The sequence below is a fragment of the Calonectris borealis genome, chromosome 15 (genome assembly GCF_964195595.1).
Source record: "Calonectris borealis chromosome 15, bCalBor7.hap1.2, whole genome shotgun sequence".
NCBI classification, from domain to species: domain Eukaryota; kingdom Metazoa; phylum Chordata; class Aves; order Procellariiformes; family Procellariidae; genus Calonectris; species Calonectris borealis.
Window position 1 is genome coordinate 4953161 of NC_134326.1, and position 26045 is coordinate 4979205.

Sequence of the window (26045 nt, forward strand, 5' to 3'; positions counted from 1 at the left end):
CTCTATCCTGTAACGCATCTTCTTTGTAACAGTGACCAATGCAGTGGGGGAACAGGAAATAATGTGGAAGGAAATGTAAAACAAGAACATTCCTGCCTTATCCAGTTACTGGAGAGGGAAGATGAGTGATCTTTCCTCCCAAACTTCCCCATTTCCCTACCTAGAATGCATAATTTTTGTGATATGTTAGATTTAAATACATATGCTACAATAGGTAAAGTTATAAAACCACTCTAAATTTAGTATTTATCTCCCTATATTGTACACTATAATCCTAGGAGAGACAGAATGTCTTCTTTTTTTCCTTTCACACCTCTTTACATGTATGGAGAAAGAACATACATATATGCAGGTATCTAAGCACCCATGCACACAAATATGAATCATCAGTTTCTCATAAAAAGAAAAAGGAATTGGGCAAACAAGGACCACAACCACATAAGAAATATATACAGTGTGTTGCAATTTTGTGTACTACAGTTCTATCTTTACACAAGCTTTCCTCAGTAACTTCAGAAACAGGAGTATCTAGTGATTTCTGCTAAAAATTAAAAGTGCAGGTGAAGTCCCACTGCTTATACAGAAAAGCAACAATATAAGACCGTAACAGTGAACCCTCCAACAAATAGTTTATAACGGTATCTTTTTGATCAACCCTCTACAACAGGCACTTGAAAAAAATAGATTTGAACTAGTTCTAGAACTGAACAGTTCGGCACAATTTTAGCAGTCATTATTACAAGAATCACAATCAGATTCATGCTTTAAACATTTGACAGTCTTACTCTTCAGATGGTGCAGTACCAGTGTTTCTAACCATGTAACTGGAGCTAACGCTATCAGAAATGTATCTCCACATCAGTTGAAAAAAAATTAAGGCATTAAATAGTATGGCTTGACAACAGGAGCTGATGTTTTACAACACTACGAAACAGGGCTTTGGAAAAAGAAAACCAGCAAAAAAACATGACAGCATATGAATACGGTGAGGCATCAAAACCCACAGACTCGCACAAGTATCAAACCCGCCCTGGTTCTTCATTGTAGGGTGATCTTCTCCTTTATGCAACGCTCTTCACACTTTTTCCACCCAAGTGTATAACAACTAAGTGACATAACATGCCAATCACTAAAAATGAAGAGGTCCAAACAGAAAAAAATGGCAGAAGTGAACGATTGTTTCCTACCTGCAAAAATTTTTTTACATCAGCAATAATATCTCTGAAGATGAGCTGATCTTTTAGGGCTTCAAACCACCCTAATTTTGTAATTTTAGCAATGACTTGAACAAGAGCTTGGATGACAAAAGGAGCCAGTTTGGGTTGAGAGGCTACATAGTTCAGAATGTAATTTCCTGTAAAGAAGCATTTTAAAATTAGCAACACAAGTCTTCTGTAAACAAAAGGAATGAAATGGTTCTAATAGAAACTTAAGGCATGGATTTTTTTAAAAACTATATTCTTATGGTTAGTACAATAACTGTAAGTTATGTTAAATCATTAAATACAGCTAAACATTTAGTAACACAAAGCACATTACATACATGATCATTATTCTAGGACACATATGACAACAGTTTGTGAATTCAGAGAACACTAGCAGGTAAAACAGAGTAATTTTTCATTACAGTCCCATATACTGGGCACTGATTATTTCACTATGTAACAGCAGCTCTCACAGCCAACTCAAGATACACAGAAGTTTTTTCAGACAAGAATCCCTACTGGATGTTCCCAATTCAATCTAGAACATTCCTTTGGGTAATGCACATTGCAGCTGCAGAAATTCCTCTCTAACTAGAAGTTAACCTGTTCCAAAAGCTGTTGAAATGTATAAAATGAAAGTTGATTAAAGTTAATTTTTAAAGAACATTGAAATCTTTTATGAGAAGCAGCGGATTCTCAGCCATCCACTACTATCCACACTACTACTACTATCCACAGAGTACTACTATCCACAGAACTGATACAACAGTGCAGATTTTCTAAAAATCCAAATCAAATCATATGCTCCTCGTGCTAAGCCTTTCACTATTAAAGACCTAACACATATTTGCTTACTTTTTTAGGATATAGCAATGATTTTAACATAGATCCTAAAAAGTAAGGAAAATTTTTTTGAATCTTAATCCTGCAAGTAAGAACCTGCCCTGACATGACTTTTACAAATGTTAAGAGCTGATCATCAGCAATGTTACACGTAAGTGACTGGCAGGTGTACTACAATATCTGCAACTTTCATCCTTTACAAACATGAACTAAATCTCTTTAGCGTCTTGTGGGATAAATACAAAGTCTATCTTGAAAAATGAGGGTTTTTTTTAAATATGAAGTAATCTGAGCTAACATATTTATTTAATTTTGAAACTAGGACATGTTATTTGTGAGCTAATTGCAGAGAAATGACAAAAGAGCTCACAATCACCTTTATGTTCACTCTCTCACAATGACTACCTTACAAATAACAGGCTTGGTAAATGGAGAGAACTAGAGAAAAAACAGACTATCCACTGAATGGTTACGGCGCTAACATGAACTTTTAGATCCAACTAATATAATGAAATTTTAACCACAAACGTTACTTACGAATATCAATCCTTTGTTCAATAGGTAATGGAGATGCTCTGCTTACAAGCTTAGACAGGCACGTTGCTGCTAGAAGCTGAGCATAGGACGTCTACAAAAACACATCAAAACATATTATTCAAAAATAGGCTAATTAAAGGCAGGGACAATAATTCAAAACCTGAGAAATAATCAATAAACCAGATTGGTTATCAGGTTTTGGTTATGTTTGTTAAGTGCACCAGAAATTTATAAAAGAGGTATTTTAGTAATATCTTTGTTTCATTATAAACATAAATTACAAAACACAAATAAAATAGTGGAGACCTAAAAATATCATCCCTTTTGGTGGAAACCGTTCATCTAAAAGTAATTTCACGATTCAGTGGAGTTCTTTAGTTTTGAAACCTGTTTTTAAATCACTTGATAATTTAGAACCATGAGACGATTACCATGGGTCCAGCCCTGGATTAAAGATATTTTCAAATGTGTTTCTTCTTTTTCTTTCTCTCTCTTTTTGAATAATTTGAAAAACACAGCAAGAATTAAACTGGACTTAGCTTGGACTACCAAATCAGAATCAACTCCCCTATCACTTTATCTAGAGTTAACCATGAAATTAAACACCAAAAATGAAACTGAGTAATGGTAAGAAAATGGTTTAAACTAACAGACAACAGATAAGCAGTTTAAGGGGTTTTTTAATACAATTTTTTTTCATTGTAGCTAATAGCTAGAAACAAGAACAAGGTGATGTTCAACCACCAGGTTATACCACACTGTGTCCCGACACTGCTCTACAGATGACACAACCCCTGATTACAACACTTCTGAAAGTACTGAAAGCTAAGATGCTTTCCCTTTTTGTCCCTGACATCTCTAATGCAAGCCATCGCACTTCTGCAAAGACCACCTCCAAATGAAAAAAATTCTAGAAACATTTATGAAACAGAATATGTACAAAAAAGGGAAAAAAGCATTTTGCCTTTATTGTACTGACACGGTAATGGCCCATGACTGAGAAACTTATGTGAGCTTCCACATGCATGATTACATTTATGGATAACACATCTTTCAGATACTTACCGTTCCTTGTTCTAACAGAAGTTGGCATTGGCTAAGACATTCTGGGCTATCAATAAGCTCCAAGAGTACCTTCTCAGCTTGCATTCGCTGTGCTAGATCAGTTCCTTCATATAGGTGGTTACATAGTACTTCTAGTTCTGCCAGACTCTGTTAGTAAAGAACACAATTGAAACTTCCATGAAGACTTTTCAACCACATAAGATTTCTTTAAGTGTTTATAAACCTAGATACTATACCAGTAACATGAATTGTTACCTATGCTAAGCTTTCCAGTTGATTCACATTTAAATTACCAAAAAATAAGAGACTTTCTGTGACAAGAAGCCAAAAATAACTCTGAAAATTAGGTTGCCATTTCTTATTCTCTCAGCTACCAAAGTATTTTTTAATATGGTTCAATCCATCTGTTCTTCTGAGTCTTCAGATGGGAATTCCATAGCCTTTCCAAAGAGAGATTAAAAGATGAAGAACAGTGAACAGTTTGAGCTATGCTACTTGGAAAACTTCTGGCAAATTTCATTTTCAAAGCTGTAATTACTCAACAAATTACTACACCTGGAAAAAATTAGCATTTGTCTATATCTGTTGATGCAAGTATCAATGAAAGATGGGACAATTCAGAAGGTATAGTAGCAACAGAAGAGCTAAAATTCCTCTCCACTTAGAAGCTGAAGAAGTTCTCTTTGGTAAAGAAGGTGGCCGTGGCGAATCTCTCTCTCCTATGTGAGGGATATGATTTACATCTACTAGACCCTGTCCACAGGAGAGATGAACCCTTTGAGCATGTTTCGGAATCATTACACAAACAGATGTTTTAGCATCCATCAGGTTCCCAAAGCCTGTGGAACTCTCACCAAGAACGAGCCACATCATTAGAAGGTAACCAGTAAATATTTCATGACTTGAGAGTGGCCTAGAAAGAAGAGTAAAAGAAAACAGGCAGTATTTGACCGGTCTCATTTAAAAGTTTGAGTCAAAATCCTGTTCACCAGCCCCTCCAAAAAGATGTTTTGTACTTGAAATAAAAGTTTTGGTTCAGCACAATCTAGCATCACTTACATCGTAGCTCAAATGCCTTTTAAAAATCCAAGACAGTAATAGTGCCTTTGGCAACCCAAGTACATTTGGTTTTGTCAAAGCATGTAATTTCATAGAGACACGCTTCCTATCATTAAAAAAAAAAAAAAATCACGGTCTTTTTCCTGTTTTTGTTGTTTTTGTTGTTGTGCATATGGTGTCCCTGGCTTTGATCAGCTTTTTCTGAATTTCAGTAATAATGACATTTTAAGAGTCCCTGATTTTCAGTCAAAAAGTAGCCATGTACTTGTTCCTTTGGAGAAATTTTAAGAACTACCACATTTGCTTCTGGAAAATACCTCAAAGACTGAGCTCAACAGAGATATCCTTTCTTTTTGTTTCCCCTCCCCTCCACGTTCAGAGAGAGCGGAGGAAAAATAAGGAACAGGTAACGATCCCAGTAATGCAATTTTACATGAAGTAAGAGCCATGCCAATTAAAGACTCATAAAATGCAAGCATACACATTAGGGAAAATATAATACAACACAAAAAAACACCAAATTGGGGTATATGGGAATAAGGACATCTAGCAAAGATAGTCTTCAGACATAAGTTACAATGCATCTTTCCATAATGGAACAATTCCAATACAATCTGAGAAGCATGAACCAAATTATCACGTCATAACCAGCAAAAATTAAAGACCCTCCTTTATTTGATCTGATCTGAAATTTGACTTTCAAGTCTGGACAAACTTGGCAACAAGTTTGAGAAGGTCCAGCTAAAACTAGGGTATCAGCTCAATCACCAAGGTCCAAATCATCTGTATACTAACTGGCATTAAAACAGCAAACCTCTGAAGGACAATGAGGGAAACGCACCATTAATTTTTAAAGCAAGCCTGAACAAAAACTAGATAATTATCTTCAACGAAAAGTTGGTTTATCGGATATTGAAATTGATGACCTTCAGCACTTTGAAATGATTTATCTGGACATGTTCGGTCTCAGCAGAACGTTATGACAAAGTTTCTTATTGGTAGGCTTGAGGTATGGCCAGAAATTGCTCAGAATTCTCAGACTGCCGAAGAACTTGTTAGATGTTCTCTGGGTTGTACTTTTTGTGTTGTACTGAGGAAACATGCTGATTTTCCTTGATTCAGATAGTGAAACCAAAAAATACAACCTGAAATCAGCAAATACAACCATCTTGTGTATGATGGCAACTCAGCTGAGCAACAGAGATATTATTCAACTTTATTATGAAAAAAAACACTTGGAGAAACCAATGAGAAATCAAAAACTAGCTCTCTATGTCAGATATTTATTTTCTTCAAGCAAACAGAAGACTGTTGCAATCCCTTTTTTATTGTGAGACAAAAGATGTGAAACTGATGCCTTCAGATACCTCCTTTACTCAAATTCTTATCAATAGCTGAAAGGTGATTCCTAAGAAAACAACAATAGTGTCATTGAAGAGGATCTAGCAGTTAGATGCTGGCTGCTTTAAGTGAGTCAGGAGTAGAAACAGACCTGTGTAAGAAGTGGCATTTTCGATCACAAAGAAGTGTAACTTTTTCCAAGAAACAGATTCACATCCTAATGAAAAAGGCTAGATACTGTGATTTTTTTTTTTTCTGCTTGTCGCACTTTCATAATATTCAAGAATAAGCTAAATAAAGTTCTCCAGATACTTCTGGTCCCACCTCTCCAGCTCTCAGATGTCCCTGGCAGCTCTCCTCCTAGTCTGTGAAAGAGCCAAGGGCCAGAAATGCTGGGGGCCCGGCTCCGCAGCAACCCACCAGGCAGGCAGCCAAGGAGCCAAGCAAACTGGCAGGAAACCAGGTAGGTTCCTGATTAAAGTTTTGCTGACACTGACAAATTCCCACAGACATTTTGATTTTAATCAGCATTTTCTGACTGAAAACATTCTATTAAGAAAGTTCCACCAGCTCTATGCAAGAGCAACAGGGTGGGCATAACTGCTGAAATGCCACAGTTTAAAAAAAGAAAAAAAAAAAAAGTCATTTGGGTACGAGGTGATAACAAAAGATATTTTAGTGGTCCTTTTACGTAGCATGCCAGGTGCCCAAGTATTTAAATAAAGCCTAAAATGGCCTCTCTAACACTGCCCAAGCCTGCTGCCACCAATCCAGTGAAACCGCAAGAGACTCCGGATGAACGCCTCAGCAAGTGTCTTCTGGGGAGGGCCCCTCTTCCCGCGCCCTCTCCCCCGTTGTTCGAGACACACTTTCAGTGGCTGATGTTCATCTCACACAGGAGAGGGGCTGCCTCTGGTTTTCAGGGAAACAGTGGAGTAGGGAGCCCACCAAAGCCTTCAGGAAGAGGCGGCACCCGGAGAGCAGGTGCGGCTAGCTCACTCAGGCGTGGAGTAGCCGTAAACTGGGTGTCCCAAGCGAACACAGGCTGTCGCGATGGGAAGCATGAGAAACCACCCGCGGCAGGCCAGCCGCCCGGCACCACCACCCAGCCCCGCACCGGCACCGCACGCCACGGGCACTCTGACACTACGGCTCCAACTTCCACAGCGAGGCCAGCGTCACCCGTGTACCGGCCCTGCGGTCCGACCCCAACCTCACGCCTCTCCCGCGCACGCCCCGCCAGCCCAGCCCGCCGCTCCCGCCTGACAACAGCCCACCCGAGACCGCGATCTTGGTTCAGCACTCCGACGGAGCCTGCCAGCTCCCGCTCGCCTCAATGCCGCCCGCAGCTCCCCGGGCAGCTCCCGGGCACCCTTCGCCCCTCTGCCAGGGCGAACCTCCGCACCCCACGGTCCCCTGCCCCGCGGCCGCAGCCGCCCCGCTCGCCCCACACCACCCCGAGGGCTCCCCGCGCCCGCCGCCCCTCACCCGCGCACCTCAGGACCTCCCTCTCTCCCTCTCTCCCTCCCTCTGCTCTCCCGAGCTCCCGGCCCGCCGCCCCCCACGACAGCCCCATCGCGGACCCGGCCCCGCACGGCCCCTCGCGCCCCGAAAGCCAAGCCAGGTCCCAACGGCCCCCGCCGCTCCGCCTGCCATGCCGCCCCGGGTGCACTGACCTGAACGCGCAGCGCCATCTTCCCGAGTGGCGCCGGGAGCGGGCCGCGGGGAGGGGCCGCGGGCCCGGCCGGGGCTAGGGGGCAGTGCCGAGCCACGCCGCGCCGGGGCCGGCCGGGTGCGAGGGGCGGGCCGGGACGGCGCCGTGGGCGGCCGGTGGGGCGGGGCGGGGCGGCCGGTGGGGCGGGGCGGGGCCGCAGAGAGGGCGGTGGCGGGAGGGGCGGGGCGGAGCAGGGCGGACCGTGCTCGGGAGGGGGGCGCCTCGCGCGGGCGGCGCGCGGCAGCAGCCCCGTTTGGACCAGGGCCAACGGCTGCTTCGCGCGGGAGGCGCCATTTTGTCGGTGCAGCCCCCGCAGACCCTGTGGCCCTGTGGGGAGTGGTGGTGGGCTTTCCTTCCTCTCCTGGTGCCAGCGGCCAAGCAGAGGAATCTTCCCTGACTGAAAAGGCCATGATTTTCAGTCATTACCGCATTTAAGTGCTGCTGTAAATCTATATTTGGCTTTGCACAATGCAGTTTCCAAAGAATTTTAAGATTGTGACAGCACCCGTGAAAGGAAAGCTTTCCTCAGGGAACGTAGGAGCTTCAGGTTGCACAGTGCATGAGAGATTATGAGAATATTCCCATTTTACAGCCAGCAATTCACAAGTTGCATGGCTGTAATTCAATGTAGCATTGATTTCCTACATTTATAAATCAATATTCAGTAAACATGGGCCAAGCTGTCATGAGACTGCTCTATTTGTGCTTCTTAAAAGATCCAAACCAAAGTCTGTGGTGCTGAGGTGGTTTTTGGACCAGGGCAGCAGCCGGGAGTTTCATTCTGCTTTGGAAAGTGCTGGAAGGTTGCTGAGAGTGGAGAAACCCAAGAACACTGCTTCAGTCCAGAAGGCCAAAGAGATGGTGCTTAGGTGGTTACAGCTGCGTCTGAAGGGACAGATTGCTCAGTTATCCCAGAAAGGGGAGAATCCCCCTTTACAGGTGCCTATGAGGGATCGAAGAAATTAAATTTAGAGAATAGAGTTGTCTCAGTTTCCAGTTGAGTGAGATGAACCCCATTTTTGCTAACCACTGGTACAGATAACAGGTGGAGTCTGTGACAGCAAACACTGTTAAATTAACATAAACATATTTTGCTTCTTAAGTTCAAGTACTGCAAAGACAGAGTCTGATCCAAGACATTCTCTTTCTAGAGTTAAAGGAATAATGGAGGGTTAGTGAGGAAAACACGCCGTGTAAATCAGAGACAGAAGAAGGTCAATATGAGGATTATCGAAGTTAAGGACATAAAGCGACTTGAACAATGTCTACAAATATCTGCATGGGAAAAACCTGTTTTAATGCAGCCAGCTTAACTTCAGAGGAAAAGGTGTAATTGATTCTAACCACTATAAACTGAAGCTGAACAAATTCGGAACAGAAATAAGCATTACTGACAGTCGTCCGCTGGAATAACTCGCACCAAAGGATGGTGCATTCCCTGTCACTAGATGGAGAGCGGTCATTTTCCTAAAAGGTGACGCTGTAGGTACGTGAGCTGCTGTCTTGGGCAGAAGTCGGTGAGGTTGTATGGCGTGGGTTACAGAGCCTGTCACAGACTGCGTGTGTGTACAACCTTGCATCGTATGCAATTGGAGAGCAACAAGCTTTTGTCACTAATGAAGAAACCTAAGAAAGGCCAAAGCAAGAGAAGCATCTCTGTATTCCTTGTCCTGCTAAAGGTGAGCAGTGGTACTGTACAGCACAAAACCAAACAGAGCCCAGGGTAAAACTGAGCAACATGTATTAGTTTAGGCTTCACAAGACACTTCTGGAGGCAGTGGCATGGGGAGGAAGGAGGACTAAGTAAAAATAAGTGAAGTGTGATGGAGGGGAGGCAGCGAGGACTGGTGCTATAGCCAGCTGACAGCATGAAAAAAAGCTTGAAATATTTGTTGGGCACACTGCTGTTTGATGTTTTAACACAGCAGGAAGAATTTTTGCCTTGACCTCCCCTGCTCTGAACACCACGGTGATCAAAAGTCCGTGTCATTTTTATTGTGGTTAACAGATGATAGAGTGCCTGAGCAGTTTGTGTAAAATTATTCATGTTTCCCTTGCTGCTCCATCGCCCACATTGCAAAAATTCCCATGTGGAGCCTGGTAGCCCCAAAGAAGAGGCCCAAACTGTCAGAATTCCTCTGGAAATGGAAGCTGCTTTAGACCTGGAATGAAAAAATGAATTTGGTATATTCCTAGCTGGATTCACCTTCTAGCAGTGGGGTCGAGAAACAGTTATGACAATCTAATTGGGGCAGGAAGAATAATTTCTTTGTGCATGACCTATCACAGATGAATGATGATACCATCACTGAACCATATGCTTTTTACAAAATATCTTCATTAATTATTGGAGAATGAAGCAAAATCAAAAGGGAAAATGATTTTAAATGGAGTTTCTTGTTCTCTTGCCCTCACAACTGACTCTGGTGGCTGGCACTTTCGAAAGTCAACTGGATCGTTCTTGAAAAGCTGGCTCAGATTACCCAGTCCCCTGATGACTGCCTCAGTCCTGGCATATGCCTTAACCCAATTTTTCATCCTTTACCCTGTGAAGAAATAGAATCATTTATCTATAGCCATAGTCTAAAAGAAAGGAAAAGTTACAAAATATACCAGGAGCAGCATAAAAGGGCTGGCGATACACACAGAAGAAAGGGAACAGAAAGGATTTAAAAGGAGAGCAGAGGGACAGATCAAAACAGAGGAATTCCCAGGACTGAGGAATAGGGAGTGAGAAAAGTCAGCCATAGATTATAATGCGGAAAATTTAGGAGACTCTCTGATGCCAGTACAATTACAAACTGTTGGAAGAGACAGAAGCAGCTTGCTGATACGGGTTGAAAAGGTAAGAGGAAGCTCTTGCATATCCTTCAAAGACCTTGACCCTGTGAGCCGAGCGTCAGCTCTAGCAATGGCTATGAATCCTGCTCCAAGTGACGGGCCATTGCCAATGCTGTGTGGCTAAGCTATGCAAAGACATGCAGAAATGAGGTTAATAAGTTAAATAGTTCAAGAGCTGAGTGTAATCTATGGACAGCATATGTAGCTAAGGGTGAGCGAGGGCTTGTGGCTTCTGCAGCAATGAGCCAGTTTCCAGCTTGTCGGGGGCGAGTGTGTTTCTTCTTAGCCAGAAACACCCGTTCCCCTCTGGCTTGGGTCTTCTTTCTGTGTCGACAGATGAGCACGGACAGAAGTTGAGAGCACAAAGCTTGTACCACGAGGTAGGAAGGGAGCACTTGCTCAGCTGCACAGTGTGGCCCTGTGACTATATGTACTTTACTTAATCATCAGTTGAATCATTTTAATCTCTGAGACACAGGCAATTGCATTTCTATATCTGATTTCTGTCAGCTATAGCCTGATTATTTTAAGGGGAAAAAATTGGTCTAGCTAAAGAATTAAGGGATTCCTAGACTAATACCTGACAAAACTCCTGAGATTTAACACAGCAAGTAAGAATGTTAGATTGTGAAACTACCCCAGACTATGTCAGAGTCCTAGCCCAGAGGACAAACCTGCATTAAGGAGTGTAATTTATTTAGGAAATTTTATACAGTTCCTTTGTCTTTACATGGGAGGGGGAAATGACACAGTGAAGATGCTTGTGTGACAGGCATCGACAGGAGGAAGTTGTGCCATGAAATTCAGACTTGCTTCCATGGAAGATAAAAACAAAATTCTTGCTGTGTTCAGTGGAAGCTGAATTAAAGAAGGGTTTTATGTCTGCCTCATGAGATACAGTACTGAGACTTCCCTGCAATATTAATACACGGTTTCCAGCTCAAGTCTGTCTCATTTTCTGCTAGGTGGAATAAAACCAACTTCCTGAATTTGCTGTTACTTTGGATTATGTGAATAGATCTGTTGCTACAGGCAATGCATTCACAATTAGATCCATTCATTTGCTATGCTGCTTAGAGAGGGCTGAATCTTCTCCATACTTTTTTAATTTAATTTTAAGTGACTTGATTAAAGCATATAAACAAAACCAGCCATTTCTGTCCTCCCAAAAAAAGAACTAGCAAATGTTCAGGGTATCAGTGTTCCTTCTTTTTTTGCATCACATCGGGGTTTTTCCTAAAATGCAGTTTTCTTACTGAAAGGAATGGCTGATAATTTACAACAAATTATTAAATATATTAAAAAAACCATACGGAGACAAATGCAATATATTTAATTTAGAACCCTTTGTTCTGGGAAGGTTAGCTTTTTTTGAATAGACATAGTCCATCAGGCCAAACACTCACAGACTGGTATTTGATATGGTTCTGCTAAACATTTTCTCACTCAAACATTCTTTTCTTCCTACTTTTCATTTTACATTAACAACAGCAAAAGGCCCTGAAGAATTCTAGTTTATTTCTATGGCTAATGATTTCAAGATTATTTTCTGTGCCACGTACTAGTCTATGCCAGTATATATTGCCACAGTTTAGTGATTGGTTTAGTAATCTAATTCATTCATTGCAATGCAGATCACAATTGATCGTGAATATATGTCTGCAGATTAAATAGTTCCATAAAAAATACCCACTTAAAAAAAAAAATCAGTGATTTCTACCAGACAATTTTATGTTCAAGTTAATATATAGTGGATAAGCAAAAAAAATTATTAGACTAAGAAGACCAGAAAGAGCCCGTAACAACAAAATCCATTTCATACTCCTAATTAAAACTAATTAATCTTTTCAATGACACAATGGCATGCTTTCTATGCATAAGTTGACAATACTCCAGGAAGTCTGAAACAAAATAAATTATTCTTTACTTGTTTGCTACCTGGACAAAGATCAATAATACCTCAGGGCAAACACAGTCTATAGCCAATCTCTTAATGTAATTCAAATTGAAAGGAACAATCAGCCTAATGGCAAAAAAGCACAAACCAGCACATTAAAGGAGGAATTTGTGATGCACTGTATACACATTTAAAAAATCTATGCAGTATGAGTATGCGTACAGTAAGATTGCCCTTAAAGCTTCCTTAACATCATTAATTCAACTTCAAGTTACCTCAGTGTGTGCAGTAATCAGTACGTGGTTTTGTGCATTGGATAAAGAAGACTACAAATACTGAGACTTCACATGCAGATGCCTGAACTTTCGCTTCCTTAGTCATTAGCGTCATTCAGTAATTTACTGCCATTCATCTGTCCTCAGCCAATGGGAACCAATAGGTGTAACTTCCGCCCAGAAGTGGTTTTCATAGTTTAGTATCTTCCATCACCCATTAATTCAGAGCCAGCCTTCATGTAATTAGTTAACAAAAGCAATTGGAGAAATTTTTCAGGGTGATCACTTCACACTTTGAAGTCTTGTGGTTCTGAACTGCATTTCATTTGCCGTCTGGTTCATGCTGATCAAGGAGTGGTTGAGACAGTTTGAAAAGTGTGCATGTGTTCTGGTGGTTTTCAAAAGAAAACGATGTCTGCTTTTCTGTCTGCCATTTCCAGAAGTGTGGCAATGCTGAATGCACTTTAGTTGGACATAGTATAGATGGGTCAGATATAGGAGCAAGTCTTGGACAGTCCAAGACAAAGGACCAATACTGGCTCTGTTGTGCAGATCTCTGTGTTTGAAGGGCATGCACTGAGCTACAGAACAGCCGCCTTCTTTAAACTGCAGTAATTCTCACCAAAAACAATGCTGTTCAGAGTAAAAATAATGATCCCAAATCTTGAGCGGTTGCCTAGGCTGGTGGGAAAAAGCCGACACTGTTAGGAGTAGCGCAAGAACTGTTACAAAAAGAAGTCAAAAGTTGTGCTTATCCTTTTGAATGCACAAGAAATCTTTTCTAGGTATTTTTGAGTATTGCTAGTAAAACAGCACTTACTAGCTCTAGACTGTGATTGCTTCGTGTATCTATTAAAAGTAAACAAAATAACCCCCCAAAAGACAGATAATTCGCCCTTGACGAGACTAACCATGGAAAATTTCAAATGAGAAGAAAAATCTTGCTGAAACTTATGAGAAAACATGAACTAAGGAGATTAAAGACTGTTTTGCAACCTTCATACTTGGGCTTGTTGCCATGTGAACAATCTCTTGAAATTTCTTAGTACATTATAGAAAAAAGGAAATTTATACCAGGTAAAAATTTTGTTTAACTATGGACATTTCTGCTAGACGAATTAGAATGTTTGAAAGAAATTATAACACAATTTACATTTTAAAAATTAATATAACATTTGATCCCTTCAGTATATTTAGTAGACAGGTGCATGTTTAAGAATTTTATTTAACAGTCTAAATGTATGGATTTACAACTGTTCTTATTTCTGGTAAGTAGCATGATACCCTTCAGCCGAAGTTGAATTTCAGGAAGGTAGATACACAAGTGAATATGTGTGTTATCAGAGAGCCGTTTACAGCACAGAGACTAGTAGTAAATACAACAGAATGTGAAAGATATTGGATAACAGATGTGTAAAAATTATTATTCAGAGTTGTTTTAATTTTCATAGTCCCCAGATTCATATTCTTCCTCATCTTCATCATCAGAATGGTCATAATAGTCCCCATATTCAATGCTGTAGCTTGCACTTCTACTGCCAGCAGTAAATGCAAATGCAGGAGATGAGCCTGCAAGACATAATTGAATCCAGATTAAATTTATTGTAAATAGGAACAAAGAGGAAAGTACGGTTTTGGATCTGTACGGCAAGCTCAGTATTTCTGAATCCTTGTTAAGTCATCTATTAAAAGGAGAGGGTTTTTATCCGATGACTTGACCTCATACCATCAAAGCTCATGGTATATGGGCAAATTTCTATATCATTCACATTTCAAGATGTTGAAAATACATTTAATTCCCGATAGTAGTAAACTATGAGTTCAGTCCTCTGCACATCGTATGCACCTGAAAATATGACCAGAGCCATTAAAGCTTTGAAAACCACTTGCTGAAGCAAAGTCAGTGACAAACTAGACCACTGACAAACTCCCCTAGACCAGGAGGAAAATACAAGACAACGCATCTTTATCCTGCGTTTGGCAGGAAACCCAGTTCTCCCCGGAGGAAGAAGGATGTTATTCTGCAGGACTGGGCCTAATGCAAAACAATAGTAAAGCTATTTCTTAGATCTTTCCAATCACTCTCATTAAGGAACAACAACTGTTTCCTTCCTAACTTTTTGAAAAATAAACAGCTAAGCAGAACTGCCGTGCTTCAAAGACTCCATCAGCTACAGCCGCTGTTTTTCTGGGTGCAGAGCTCCTGCTAACATCAAAAGACTTCTGCAGGATAAGGATAGTGGAATAATATGTGTCTCGGCTGTGTGGCTATAATCCACAGCTTTCTGTTTTCTGGAAGCTGGTATAATTTGCAGCAAAATATTACAATATTAACATGTAAGTATTTTTTTCCCCAGAATTCATAAGCACTTCTGACTTTTAAATACCTAGGACTGAATCTCCTGTTAGGGGATAAAGTAAAAGAAAAGCACACAGAAAAGTTAAAATATGGACATCTTTAGGTAATTTCTCATATCCTTCACTTGCGTTCTGACAAACCCGCTCTTTGCAGCCTGCTTGTATGCATTTTTATATTCTTCACATCCAAATAAAAAAAAAATACCATCAATGACTTTCAATCTTGCGGAGGCATATGTTGCACCGTGCTTATTTTTGGTGTGGCAGATGTAAACGCCTTCATCTGATTTTTTGAGGCCTTGAATCTGCAGCCAGCCTGTCACACCATACTTCTGAGGCCCGCCTCTTGCCTTTGAGAAGAGAAAGAAATAGTTGAAATTAAGTAGCTAGAAGACACCATGATATTTCTCAAAATAGTTGTGGCTGGATTAAACATCATTCCAATCTTTGCTTTTTGTTTATTGCCATCATGCTTGGATTCTCTTTGATTCTGCTGCCTTATAGTTTAATAGCCTATTGTCTCTGTGCCTCCAAGTTCATGCTTTCCCTGCTCTGCTCTTTAAACCTCACTGCCCTTCACAGTGTTCTGATTCCTGGTCCTTTTGATGCTTCTGCTTCCCAGCGCTCCTCCTGTCTTTCGTCCCAGCAGCACTTCTTGCTGCTGCTTCAAAGCATTGCCACCTGTTCTCAAGCTCAGAAATTTCGAGCATGGCAGTTTGGGTGAGTTGTTCAGGGCTGAGGGGCCTGACCAAGCTGGCACTCATCCAGGTTTTAATGAATTGGCGTGCCTCTTAAACCTTTCTTTTCCAAACAAGTAACAGAAAACCATTAACAAATGTTAACAGAGATGCTGTCACGCTGACATTATTAATGAGATAGATTAACAGGGTTCAGTTTAGCCTCTGAGGTGACCAGCGTTTGGATGTGGCTTCTCGCACCATTTTTTCTGAGCAATCGTACTTTTGGTACGTCAATTAGCTTTTTCTGTGCTTTTTCCGTGCTTTTTCCATCTATCTTTTTGTTCAGGTTATGCCCCATGTCCATTGGTTCTTCTCATTTTTGGGTTGTGTATCCAGAAAGCTAGATTTTCCATGCATTTCTCTGCATAGTCTCTGTTCATATTCTTTGTCCATTGCAGAAGGCATGCAGATGCAGGCTTCAGCCTTACTGTAGTCTGCCTGTACATATGGCTTTGTTAGCTCGTCTCCCCGGAATGTTATTTCCATTTAAAAGAATTAGCATTTTGATTTATTTAATTTTAGCTCAAACTTTCAGGCGGTTTCTAGATTTGCTTGAAGCCTATAGTAATGGCATTCTACTCTTTCCCCTCAGATTAAATCACAGTGTCCTCCATAAAATGAGCAAATTTCTTTGCTTTTCTTTTGCACGCCTCAGGGACTGAACCCAAATGGCAGGTATCCAGAAACAGCATCTTGCAAAGGAGAAGTTTAGATACCTGCCAGAACTGTGCTTCTGCATCAAGAGTAGAAAAATAGTTGCCAACAGCCATCCTTCCCACAATGCACCTTTTTTTCGGTAGTAACCTAAACGGTTCCGTTTATATGGTCATTCAGTTTTTCTAGAATTATACCTACATAAGGAGAATCTTCCATCTTTTTTTTCCCTGAAGTGGGCTACTTCCTGCTACTTCTTCAGCTTGGACTGCCAAAATGATTAGAATCCTTTACGTAGTTAGAGGGCCCCTATAGGGAATCTATTTATTGCAACAGTATTGTATCCTGTAGGAGGAATTCTCTGATTAATCCCTCTACTCCTCATCCCAAACCGTATGATGTGGAAAACTCAAGTTTTACCTGTACTGAGATGTGGGCGTCATCTCCCGGCAGAAACATTTTATTCCCTCTTTTTTTCCATTCGAGGTGTGGCATAGGATAGGCTGACACCTCACAGCCAAAAACAACATCATTGCCTGTGAAATTCTGGACATCCTGAGGTGGCATAGAAATAACAGGAGCTGCAAAGAACCGACATAACAGTGCTTTAGAAGACAGTGAGCAAAAGACAACACAAACACAAAAGCATATAGCATTAATTCCTATTTTATACGATAAAACCAGTTTGCCTTTTGCCATCTCACACATTATGAAGAACCACATGATTCCAAGCAGCTTTTAAATCTCAGAACACCTTGTGTCTCATTAAAGGGTGAACAGGCTTTTTAAAAACACTTATTTCAAAGGACCTGTCTGTCCTTCCCCTTGCACATGATCGTGAAACTTAAGCTGAAATTAAAAGTCTAATTTGTGTCCCATGAGCTATCACCATGGAGTAGACTCAAGGCCCACCAGTCTAGCAGCCAGTACTCGACTAAACCTTCAGAGGAAAGTATAAAATTCTGTAGCAGTCACAGAGTCATTTGATTGCACGTGATAATTCTTATTTCTGTTATTACATTTTGCTTAGCTTAATAGCTAGAATACTGAGATTGCTAGCTTGTCAAAATTTGTTTTCTGAGTACATCATTGCCTTGAACTTGCTAAAATCTCATCCCCCTCTGTTACTCATGGAACTCATTGCAGCAAGTTACAGAATACCAGCGTTAACATGTTTCACATTTATCCTCAATTGCTATCAATTTCATCTGATGTTCTTGTTATGAGACGAGTAATAAACATGATTGAAATCCAGGTTTTTTATAAGGTTTTATACTTATTACAATTCCTAGCTTTCCACTTGTTTCCTATTGTTCTTTTACCCTCATCCCCCTCCACTGCTTATTTATCGCCTGTGAATTATCCTCTCCCAGTTTTTCCCAAAGAAAAAGCTGACGTTAACCACGAGAGGGAGCCAGTCCAGGGATTTGAAAACATTAAAAAAAAACCCTATCACCTGATGCATGCGTACATGTTTTAAATACAGATCCCTCTGTAAGCATGTAAGATCATACTAAATGTTAACAGGAGATAATGATATTTAGCAGCAGAGAGCAAAATAACTTACTTACCGTTATCATAGCTTTCCTATTTTGGAGATCTCTGCTTTTTTCCTGATCTATTTGTCCTCAGCAAGAAATGTTTTTCCTTCTAAAGCCTGTTTTCTTTCTATTTCCATACCAGTGTTTAAAAATGAATGCATTTTCTGGGCTATTAGACTTGTATTTAATTATTACTTTTATTTTTGAACAGATCCCAGATGCTTGGAAATAGAAACTTATGGTAAATAATTAATATATTTTTACTTGCAATATTTGAATTAATATGTAGGTACAGAATTTATGCTTCAGCATCTGAAATTGTAACAGCCTGTTCCAGGTTTTCAAGCAAAGTTTCTAATACATTTGTCAGTTTTCAGGATTGATATCTGTGCAGAAAATATCAAATGCATACTGATTAAAATTAATTGCGAACAAATTATACAGCAAAGTATCAATTTTCCCATTTATGAATGCCTCATTAAACAATCCTGGTACTCTTCAAAAGTAAGATTTTCAAACTAGGATACTTAAACCCTTAAATGCTTGTTCTTTCATGAGAACTGTACATTCAGAACCCGTATATTATTTCAAAAATCTTGTATTCAAATCAGCATTAACTGAATATCTTGGATGAGAAATTTTTTGCCTATGAAGTTATCACATAGGATCTGATATTAAAACATACTCTGAAATATTAAAACTCAGTGCAGCCACACTCCTTTTAATGATACATCCACTGTAGTTAAGCTTGAAGTGTAAAAAAGAATCCAAATGTCTACCTTGACTCGCATGAGTTCTTTAAATTATTCCTGTAGAGAGACAGCAGGAAAAACTTTTTAAATAGGTAGATGTTGACTGGTTGGTACTTCTGTTCTAGTGCTAACACAGGCATCCTACGGATACACGGACAACACTGAAGTATTGCCAAGAACTGAGTCCTGCTTATGTGACTGTCCACAGCCAGGGCTCAACCGTGCAAGGCTGAGGGCTCTGGTTTCACCACGCCATGTAAACACATCCTCAGCCTCGAGGACATAAGGGTCTGAATTACAAATCTACATTATAGCTGTTCACGTACAAGAAATTCGTCTAGCACTGTCTACCATACACCAAGACAAATTCCACACTGGAAATACCCCTTCCTCCATTAACTGCAAGGAGAATCCAGATGATCGCTCACATGGAAATGTCTAAGATGTAGTCTGAGTCCCACCCAGCTGAGTACTTTTGTAGAGGTAGTTAAGGCTTTGCTGGATCAGGGCTGACCAGGACTGGCATCGTGGGGGATCAAGCTCATAGCAAGTAGGAAGAACCACAGTTTTGATCTAAGCAAACTGCCTTTTCTGAATCTGAACACACAATAAGTACTTGCATTATCTACTCAGACTTGAAGTGCCTCCAGAAATAAAATAATATGGATTTCACAACACCATTTTGCTGTATTTTACAGAAGAAAATTGAAGTAATGATGTAGCATTTTAACAGAAATATACAAACTTCATTTTTGAGTGTTTCAGATTTTGTGTTCAGCCAAATTCTCTCATGAATATCTGTGTGTACTTTTTTTGCCTAACTGTCCTTAGAAACAGATCTTTACTGTTACAATAACGTGTCATTTTGATTCCTGGAGTAGATACATTTTTCTTGATAGCTGTAGAAAGCATTTTGATGGCTCAGTGTCTGGAGGTGAATGCGCAGTAGTTGCTCCTTTCCTTTTACAGTCCCAGTCATGAATTATCCTCGTGTGTTACAAAAGACATAAACCAGAAGCCAGGAAAAAAAATACTGCTTCACCTTTCACAATCAACATTAACCCAATATCACTGCAGGCTAATGACTTAGATAATATGATTTTTTTTCCCTTGACTCATATTAATTTTTGCTAATCTATGTCTGATTTAATGAAAATGGCAGAAAATTTCGTGGATTGTTTATTTGTTTTTTATTCCAAAATTTACATTTAAAATAAATTATGTGACACAGCTAAATATAAAGAGAATCACTGCTAGATTGTTCTGTTACTTTGTTAAATCATCAGCAAGAGGGGTTTGAATGTGAATGGGGATGGATTAAGTGTGGAGAATCTGTATATAATCAATGTACTTAGTAACCTTGGTAAATTATTAGATAAACTGATCAAAACTAGCTTTCAGGAAAGGAAGGGCTTTTTCAGTGTTTCTTTAGGGAGCTAGGCCTTTTTCTTCCTCTTTTTCTGGTGATAGATGAAAGATAAAAGGCTATACTCTTCTGATGAAAGGCGTTTATTGTTTTTTATTTATTCATTGGTTGCTGTATACAATTAATCCATTTGGCATCAATAGGAAACAGCAGATGCTTTGAAGGAGAAATAACAAAACAAAGTACTTTGAGTTGAGTGAAGGTTATATTTATAGCTCGGTACCAAAACCCCACAGTGTTCAGTGTTTGTTTCTCATGCAAATTGGGAGTCAGCAGAAAGCAAGTGCCGCGAGGTTGCTGCTCTTGGAGCCAGACTCCCTGTTGCCTTTTGTCATCAGCTGCAGCCATGAAAAACCAGTCTAAATCACGGTGCACTTTCACATGCCCACTGTGCTGCTTCAGATAGCTGTCATGGTGAAGAGGGGGCTTACTGGTAGACTCTTACAGGGGACTGAGGCATGGTGCATTGCTCTGTGCCCTACTGCTTGCTGAAAGGCCCAGGCTCCTTCCAGGGTCTAAAACGCAGTCTACAAACCCAGCATGGTCAGCTGCTGCTCAGAGAGGTTGAGAAGAGGGGCACTTGTGCTCCCCCTCCCCAGCGAGCCCAGCACCCACAGGCTCAAGCGCTCTGCTGCAGCTGGGCTCATACGCCAGCTGGGCACTTTCCTCTGCAAGAGCTGAGGAGATGGGCCCCCATTTTTCTTAACTAAACTCTGCACAGCACTGACATGGCTATGAACTTTCCTCCAGGGTTCTGTGCAATTTAGTAAGCTGAGCAATCCTAGGAAATTTCTCTGCATTCCTGGAGAGAGGGTCCAGCTTTTCTGGGGACTCAGGGAAGCAGTGGGAAAGCGCTGGGGGTGATGCCTGCATGCAGAGCAGCTGAACTTATTCCTCGTGCTTCATGAGTGGTGTTATGCGCCTCAGGGGTGACTGCAAGGATGACACCACCAGCAATTAAAAGTGATAGTACTTCCAAATTAAAGCTTTTTGTATGTGGCCAGTTCTGATTAATTAATTAGAGCAGACCATTGCTTTAAGCCTGTATGCCTGAACCGCTACCTCTGCTGCAAAGTTAACGTCAGTTGCTACTTGAGTGGCACTTCTAACTGAAATCTTCCTGAAGGCGTTACGCCGCCAGAACTAGTGCTATTTTAATCCCAAATAAGAACACCTACCTGAGGGCTAACAGGCTTTCAGTCTTACTGTGGACTGGTACATACTGAGTTTTCTGAATGTCTCTTTACTGACAAGCCTCATTTTCCAGCTTAATACCCTACTGGCAAATAAGGGATTCTTTAATGGATGTTTCACTTGCAACTAGAGAAAGAAGAAAGAAGTCTGGTATTAGCTGTTCATCACTTTTCCTTTTAAGTATTCAATATCCAGTGTTTATTCAATATAAAAGCACAGCATACAGTCTAAATTGGAGGCAACAGATTGCTAGCCAGCAGTGGGTAAAATGTACCTGACTTACTCTCATATATGGACCTTTGCCAGAGATGCAATTTCGGATTCCCAGAACTGTGACCCATTTGTGACCCAGAGACCTCTTCTGCTTAGTTCATCGGAGAAAATATTTCATTAACTTTAAAAAAAATAATAATTTCTCATTCAGGAAACAAAAGCCTGTTCATTTTTTCCTTTTCATTTTATATTCATGTGACTTAGGTGAAAGGTGCCCAGGAGTAAAGACTTGTAATAATGTGAAGAATAAGAACAGCGTATGAGCAGGAGGTAGGATTCCCCCGTACAACCCGGCTAAGAATCCTTCCACTAATAATCATTGCAGAGAACTGTTTGTGCACTGTAATGTTTTTAGGGAAATTATTTCAGTTTGATTTTGTTCTAATTTTGGATTTCCATTTCATGAGTTACCTAGATTTTGTGATGATTCCAAAATTTGATTATTTTGGACTTTTTTGTAAGAACAGACCTGTTAATTAAGCCCTATATTCTTCTATTGGCTCTACTTCATTGATTACCATATATACACACAGGTGGATACACGCATGCATACACACACATATATACACACGTATATGTGTGTGTGTATATATATGAATGAGATCTGCCTTGCTATCACCACTTTAATACCAAGTTAGTCTTCATATAATAATAATTATTTGTCCAGTCCTCCCAGACTATCCTATCTCTTTACCTACTCCCAACTACACATACAATTTTTGTAGAAAATATCTCATACTCTGCTTATTCAGAGCAGAGCTAGTCTGTAGATCTATGGCTTATTAGTCACCATGTGATTTAAATCCACTAGTCTAATATAGAGGCTTGTAATAGACAAGATTAAGTACCAACTGCTAAACCACATGTTTAACACAAAGTAGTATTATACCAAAATAGAATCATAGAATCATAGAATAATGATAATTATAACAAAAATGCAGTATTACTTCAATAAAGTTAGACTAAAGCATCCAGTAACACATCTAAAAATAAGAATCAGATCTTTTTTCAGTTTGAAAGTGCCTCTGTACATATTACCTGATTCACATGGTCCTTTATGTTTCATGCTGATATTTCTTTTCATAGCGTAAGCCTTGTTGAATTGACAGATGTTCTCATAGGTTTTCCCTTCGGGTCCGCAGATGCTTTCTTGAGACTTGCACACACACTGGGGTTCAGGCACTTCCCCAAACCTTGCTTCATCAGCATCCAACCTGCACTCAAGGTTATCCCCACATTGTCCGTAAAAATGATTGCCCTGGTCCAAGTCGCAGATCTGACCTTCCACATTTCCACATTCAGGACAGCAGCCGCAACGGTCCAATACAGTCCCGGCTGGACAGTCCTTAGGCTCAGAGCAAAGTGCCAAATTGCATTTTCCACAACTATCTCCTTCCCTTAACAGCCTCCACCAACCTCGGTGGTACAAGGCAGGGAAACTGTGAGAAACCTGCACCAGTACTACCAGCACTGCTGTAACCATTGGGTGCTTCATTTTGAGAATGTAACGAACAAGCAGAAAAGGTCCTTGGAGTAAAGCCAGAGGGGGAAAAAAAAAAGAGAGTGACCTAGTGAGAGAAAAACATCACAATCCTTTTTTTGTTTTAGAATATACTGCAAACACAGGCTTTAAGAAGAAAGTAGCATCAGATTCCTAATCTGGAACTGATAATAAAAATGCATACAAACCCACCGGCTTTTCTCTAATGCAGTTTGGAATGCGAGTATTGCTTGCACAGAAACCGAACTGCCCCTTCTGACAGCTGAGTTGAAGCTCTCTGAAAAGCTGTTTGCTCAGTGTCTCCTTGAGCCAAATTTGCAAAGCATTGCTCTACTGAAACAACATTATATGGCAGCTATTGTAGAAAGGGGAACAGGGTAAATTAAGAAGAAAGTAAAGGGTAAAATGAAGAAATTAACTGCTATGAGCTCCCCCAAGATACCAGTACCCTAGAGCTGAGCCAGTGTTCTAGAGACTGGAGCAAGGTTTAACACCAAATTTCATCCATTAATGATCACAGCTAGGGGGTTCTGAATTAACACTTTACTTACAGGCTCTTTACAAGCAAGGGATGATCCAAGACAGCTGGAATTGACTTTAAACTCTTGGATTTAAGATAAGACGTGCCTAGACCCATTAAAGAACCCATTATTCTCTATACATTTACCTTCTTTTCAGTGTTTATGGGTGTCTGTGGTTTGCAACCCAAAATAATGTGGTCCACGTTTGGCCCTAAGAACAAAATGCAAAAGGTTTAGAACATAGACAAACATGAGCAAGCCACCACAGCATCTTTAGACACACTAGAAGGTTTTGCTGAAGTATTAGATGCATCACTTGTCTTCATAGCACTTTTCTGTCTTTGTTTCCTAAGATGTACTTGCACTGTGAGTTATGAAGGAGGATGAAAGAGGTAACTCTGATTTCTTTTCCCACTTCTTTGCATAAATCTCTGCCAGTTCAGGGAGATGGGTTTGCAGGGTCATTTCTCGCCAGGTGTTGCACTTTTCTTTGTACATCTCAGGATTTAGGCATGCTCCCTATCATCCTACCTCATACCAGAAAACTCCTGTCCCTTGCAGTGCTGAGGAGATTTCTTGTCTATAGACCATAGACTGCTGTTACCATTGTTCAGACCATGTGCAGCTCAGCGGAGATGCATCTTACTGTCTGTGGAGGTAGAAGTGAAACATAATGGACTTACGGACCCTGCAAGTATGGCTTAATAGCATGGGTCTGCTATTACACTCCCTACAAATGAAACGTATTTGTGTGTCTGTTAGCTTAAAATAACTCTACGTGCATTGCATTTTCAAGTCGTACATATAAGACACTGTTAATAAGATGAAATAAAAGAGAAACCATGCTTGTGCCTATTTGTCCTGACATCGTCCACAAGTGGCTTTTTCTACTCTTTTTATATTCATGGTGCTTAGCTGCTTACATAAGCTCAGCAAAGGATGCATTTTGTTGTACCAGCCTTACATCCTCTGGTCATGTCCACAAAGGCAAATCTTTTGGGGACGTATGTTTACTTTCCATCCCAAACATCTCCATGGCTTTTCCCAAGTTCAGCTTCATACCTTCTGCACCAATTGAGATTACCTCTTGCTTTGAGTGAAGTAGCCGGCTGATTCAAAATTACTTCCTTCTCCCAAACTGCATATAATGCAATTTCCTCTGGCGTAGGATGGTGGAGCACTTCTTAAAGCCAGCCTGGAGACACCTACAGGACACTGCTTATTTCCATGTGGTGGCTGGGCTAGTTCATATTCTGTAATGCATGTTGTTGCTTTGGACACAGAATCAGACTGTAAAGGAGTAAATTATGTGTATAATTGATGCTTTTAACATTGAGAGCCAGGAAAAAAGAAACCACTGAATTTAATGGGAAATTGATTTCTTGTCCCACCTTTTTATTCTGTTTAATGTGTTTTATTTCACACTTCCTCATCAAATTCTAATTGGACATTTAGTTTTGCGTTATAGGGTCTACTCATCACTGTCTATTTTACTATTTGTGCCTACAGCTGTAGGGGATGAGTATCTAGAGGACAAGGATTTGCTAGGCTCATAGAAAGTAAAAAAATGTTTATAGTGGTGGAACCATATATGCAAAGTGGAGCCAAAGCAGGGAGGGGCTGCAGGCCGGCACTGCCCCTCTTAAGGCTGAGCTTTGCCTGTCATCTTCCAGGAAACATGTGATTTAAGTGCTGTAAAACAGAAGTATACAAGGAAGTACCTCCTGCCTGGCACTGAGGAAACCATCATAAATATCCTAGAAAGCATTTTTGGCATTTATCTGACTAATGTAATCTGAGTTCTTGGTGGGTTCAGCCTCTTAATTAAGAACTGGGTATGCCTGTGGTCTCGTTTGAACCGCTGCCACTTGGCAGGTGATCTATAGCTGAAGGTTATTTGGCCACTGATTCCTGAGCTCACCTGGAACAAATTGGGGCAGGGAGAGGTTAAAGCACTGTGGTATGACATGGAGAAATGGCCTGATAGCTGTCTAAAACGTCTTTCATTAGCAAGCCAGCTGTGACAAGCTAGGAGTGTTGCTGTAACTCTCCACACTGGATGGATGCGTGGCAGGGTCAGAGCAAGGGGGATAAAGGGGGAGCAAGGAAAGAGAGTGGGATGTGCAGTGGGGTTTGAAGCAGCACTTCTAAAGGCATAGTCCCATCTGGTTCAGTAATAAAATATGCATTATTTCAGTATGTCTCTAATCCCTGAAGCTTGCTTTTGTGGGTTTGGTGGAAAAAAGTGTTGATTTTCATCACAAACCTTGAATTATCTTAATCGTAAATATCTCCCAGAACAAAACAC

General features: G+C 40.5%; 2 protein-coding genes across 4 annotated transcripts in view; both read right to left on the bottom strand.

The window, feature by feature from the left end:
* Positions 1 to 7773, bottom strand: part of RANBP17 (RAN binding protein 17) — a 162998-nt gene extending 155225 nt beyond the window's left edge. The window contains exons 1-4 of the mRNA XM_075164084.1: positions 7727 to 7773; positions 3651 to 3797; positions 2586 to 2676; positions 1188 to 1354 (exon numbers count right to left, since the gene is read on the bottom strand). Of these exons, the coding sequence (XP_075020185.1) occupies positions 1188 to 1354; positions 2586 to 2676; positions 3651 to 3797; positions 7727 to 7744 (423 nt within the window). The 5' untranslated portion in view covers positions 7745 to 7773. The remainder of the gene's footprint in view (positions 1 to 1187; positions 1355 to 2585; positions 2677 to 3650; positions 3798 to 7726) is intronic.
* A 4148-nt stretch (positions 7774 to 11921) lies between these two features.
* Positions 11922 to 24649, bottom strand: LOC142088494 (kazal-type serine protease inhibitor domain-containing protein 1-like). 3 transcript variants are annotated; one of them, XM_075163869.1, is made up of 6 exons: positions 24269 to 24649; positions 23884 to 23948; positions 22754 to 23242; positions 16950 to 17110; positions 15341 to 15485; positions 11922 to 14346 (listed from the first exon to the last, which is right to left on the bottom strand). In XM_075163869.1, the coding sequence occupies exons 3-6, from the start codon at positions 23208 to 23210 to the stop codon at positions 14216 to 14218; spliced, it is 894 nt and encodes a 297-aa protein (XP_075019970.1). In that variant the 5' UTR covers positions 23211 to 23242; positions 23884 to 23948; positions 24269 to 24649; the 3' UTR covers positions 11922 to 14215. The 3 variants fall into 3 exon arrangements, with proteins under 3 accessions (XP_075019970.1, XP_075019971.1, XP_075019969.1); XM_075163870.1 differs by having other exon boundaries at positions 22754 to 23204; positions 24269 to 24449; XM_075163868.1 differs by lacking the exons at positions 23884 to 23948; positions 24269 to 24649 and adding an exon at positions 23409 to 23489 and having other exon boundaries at positions 22754 to 23283.
* Between the last annotated feature and the right edge of the window lie 1396 nt (positions 24650 to 26045).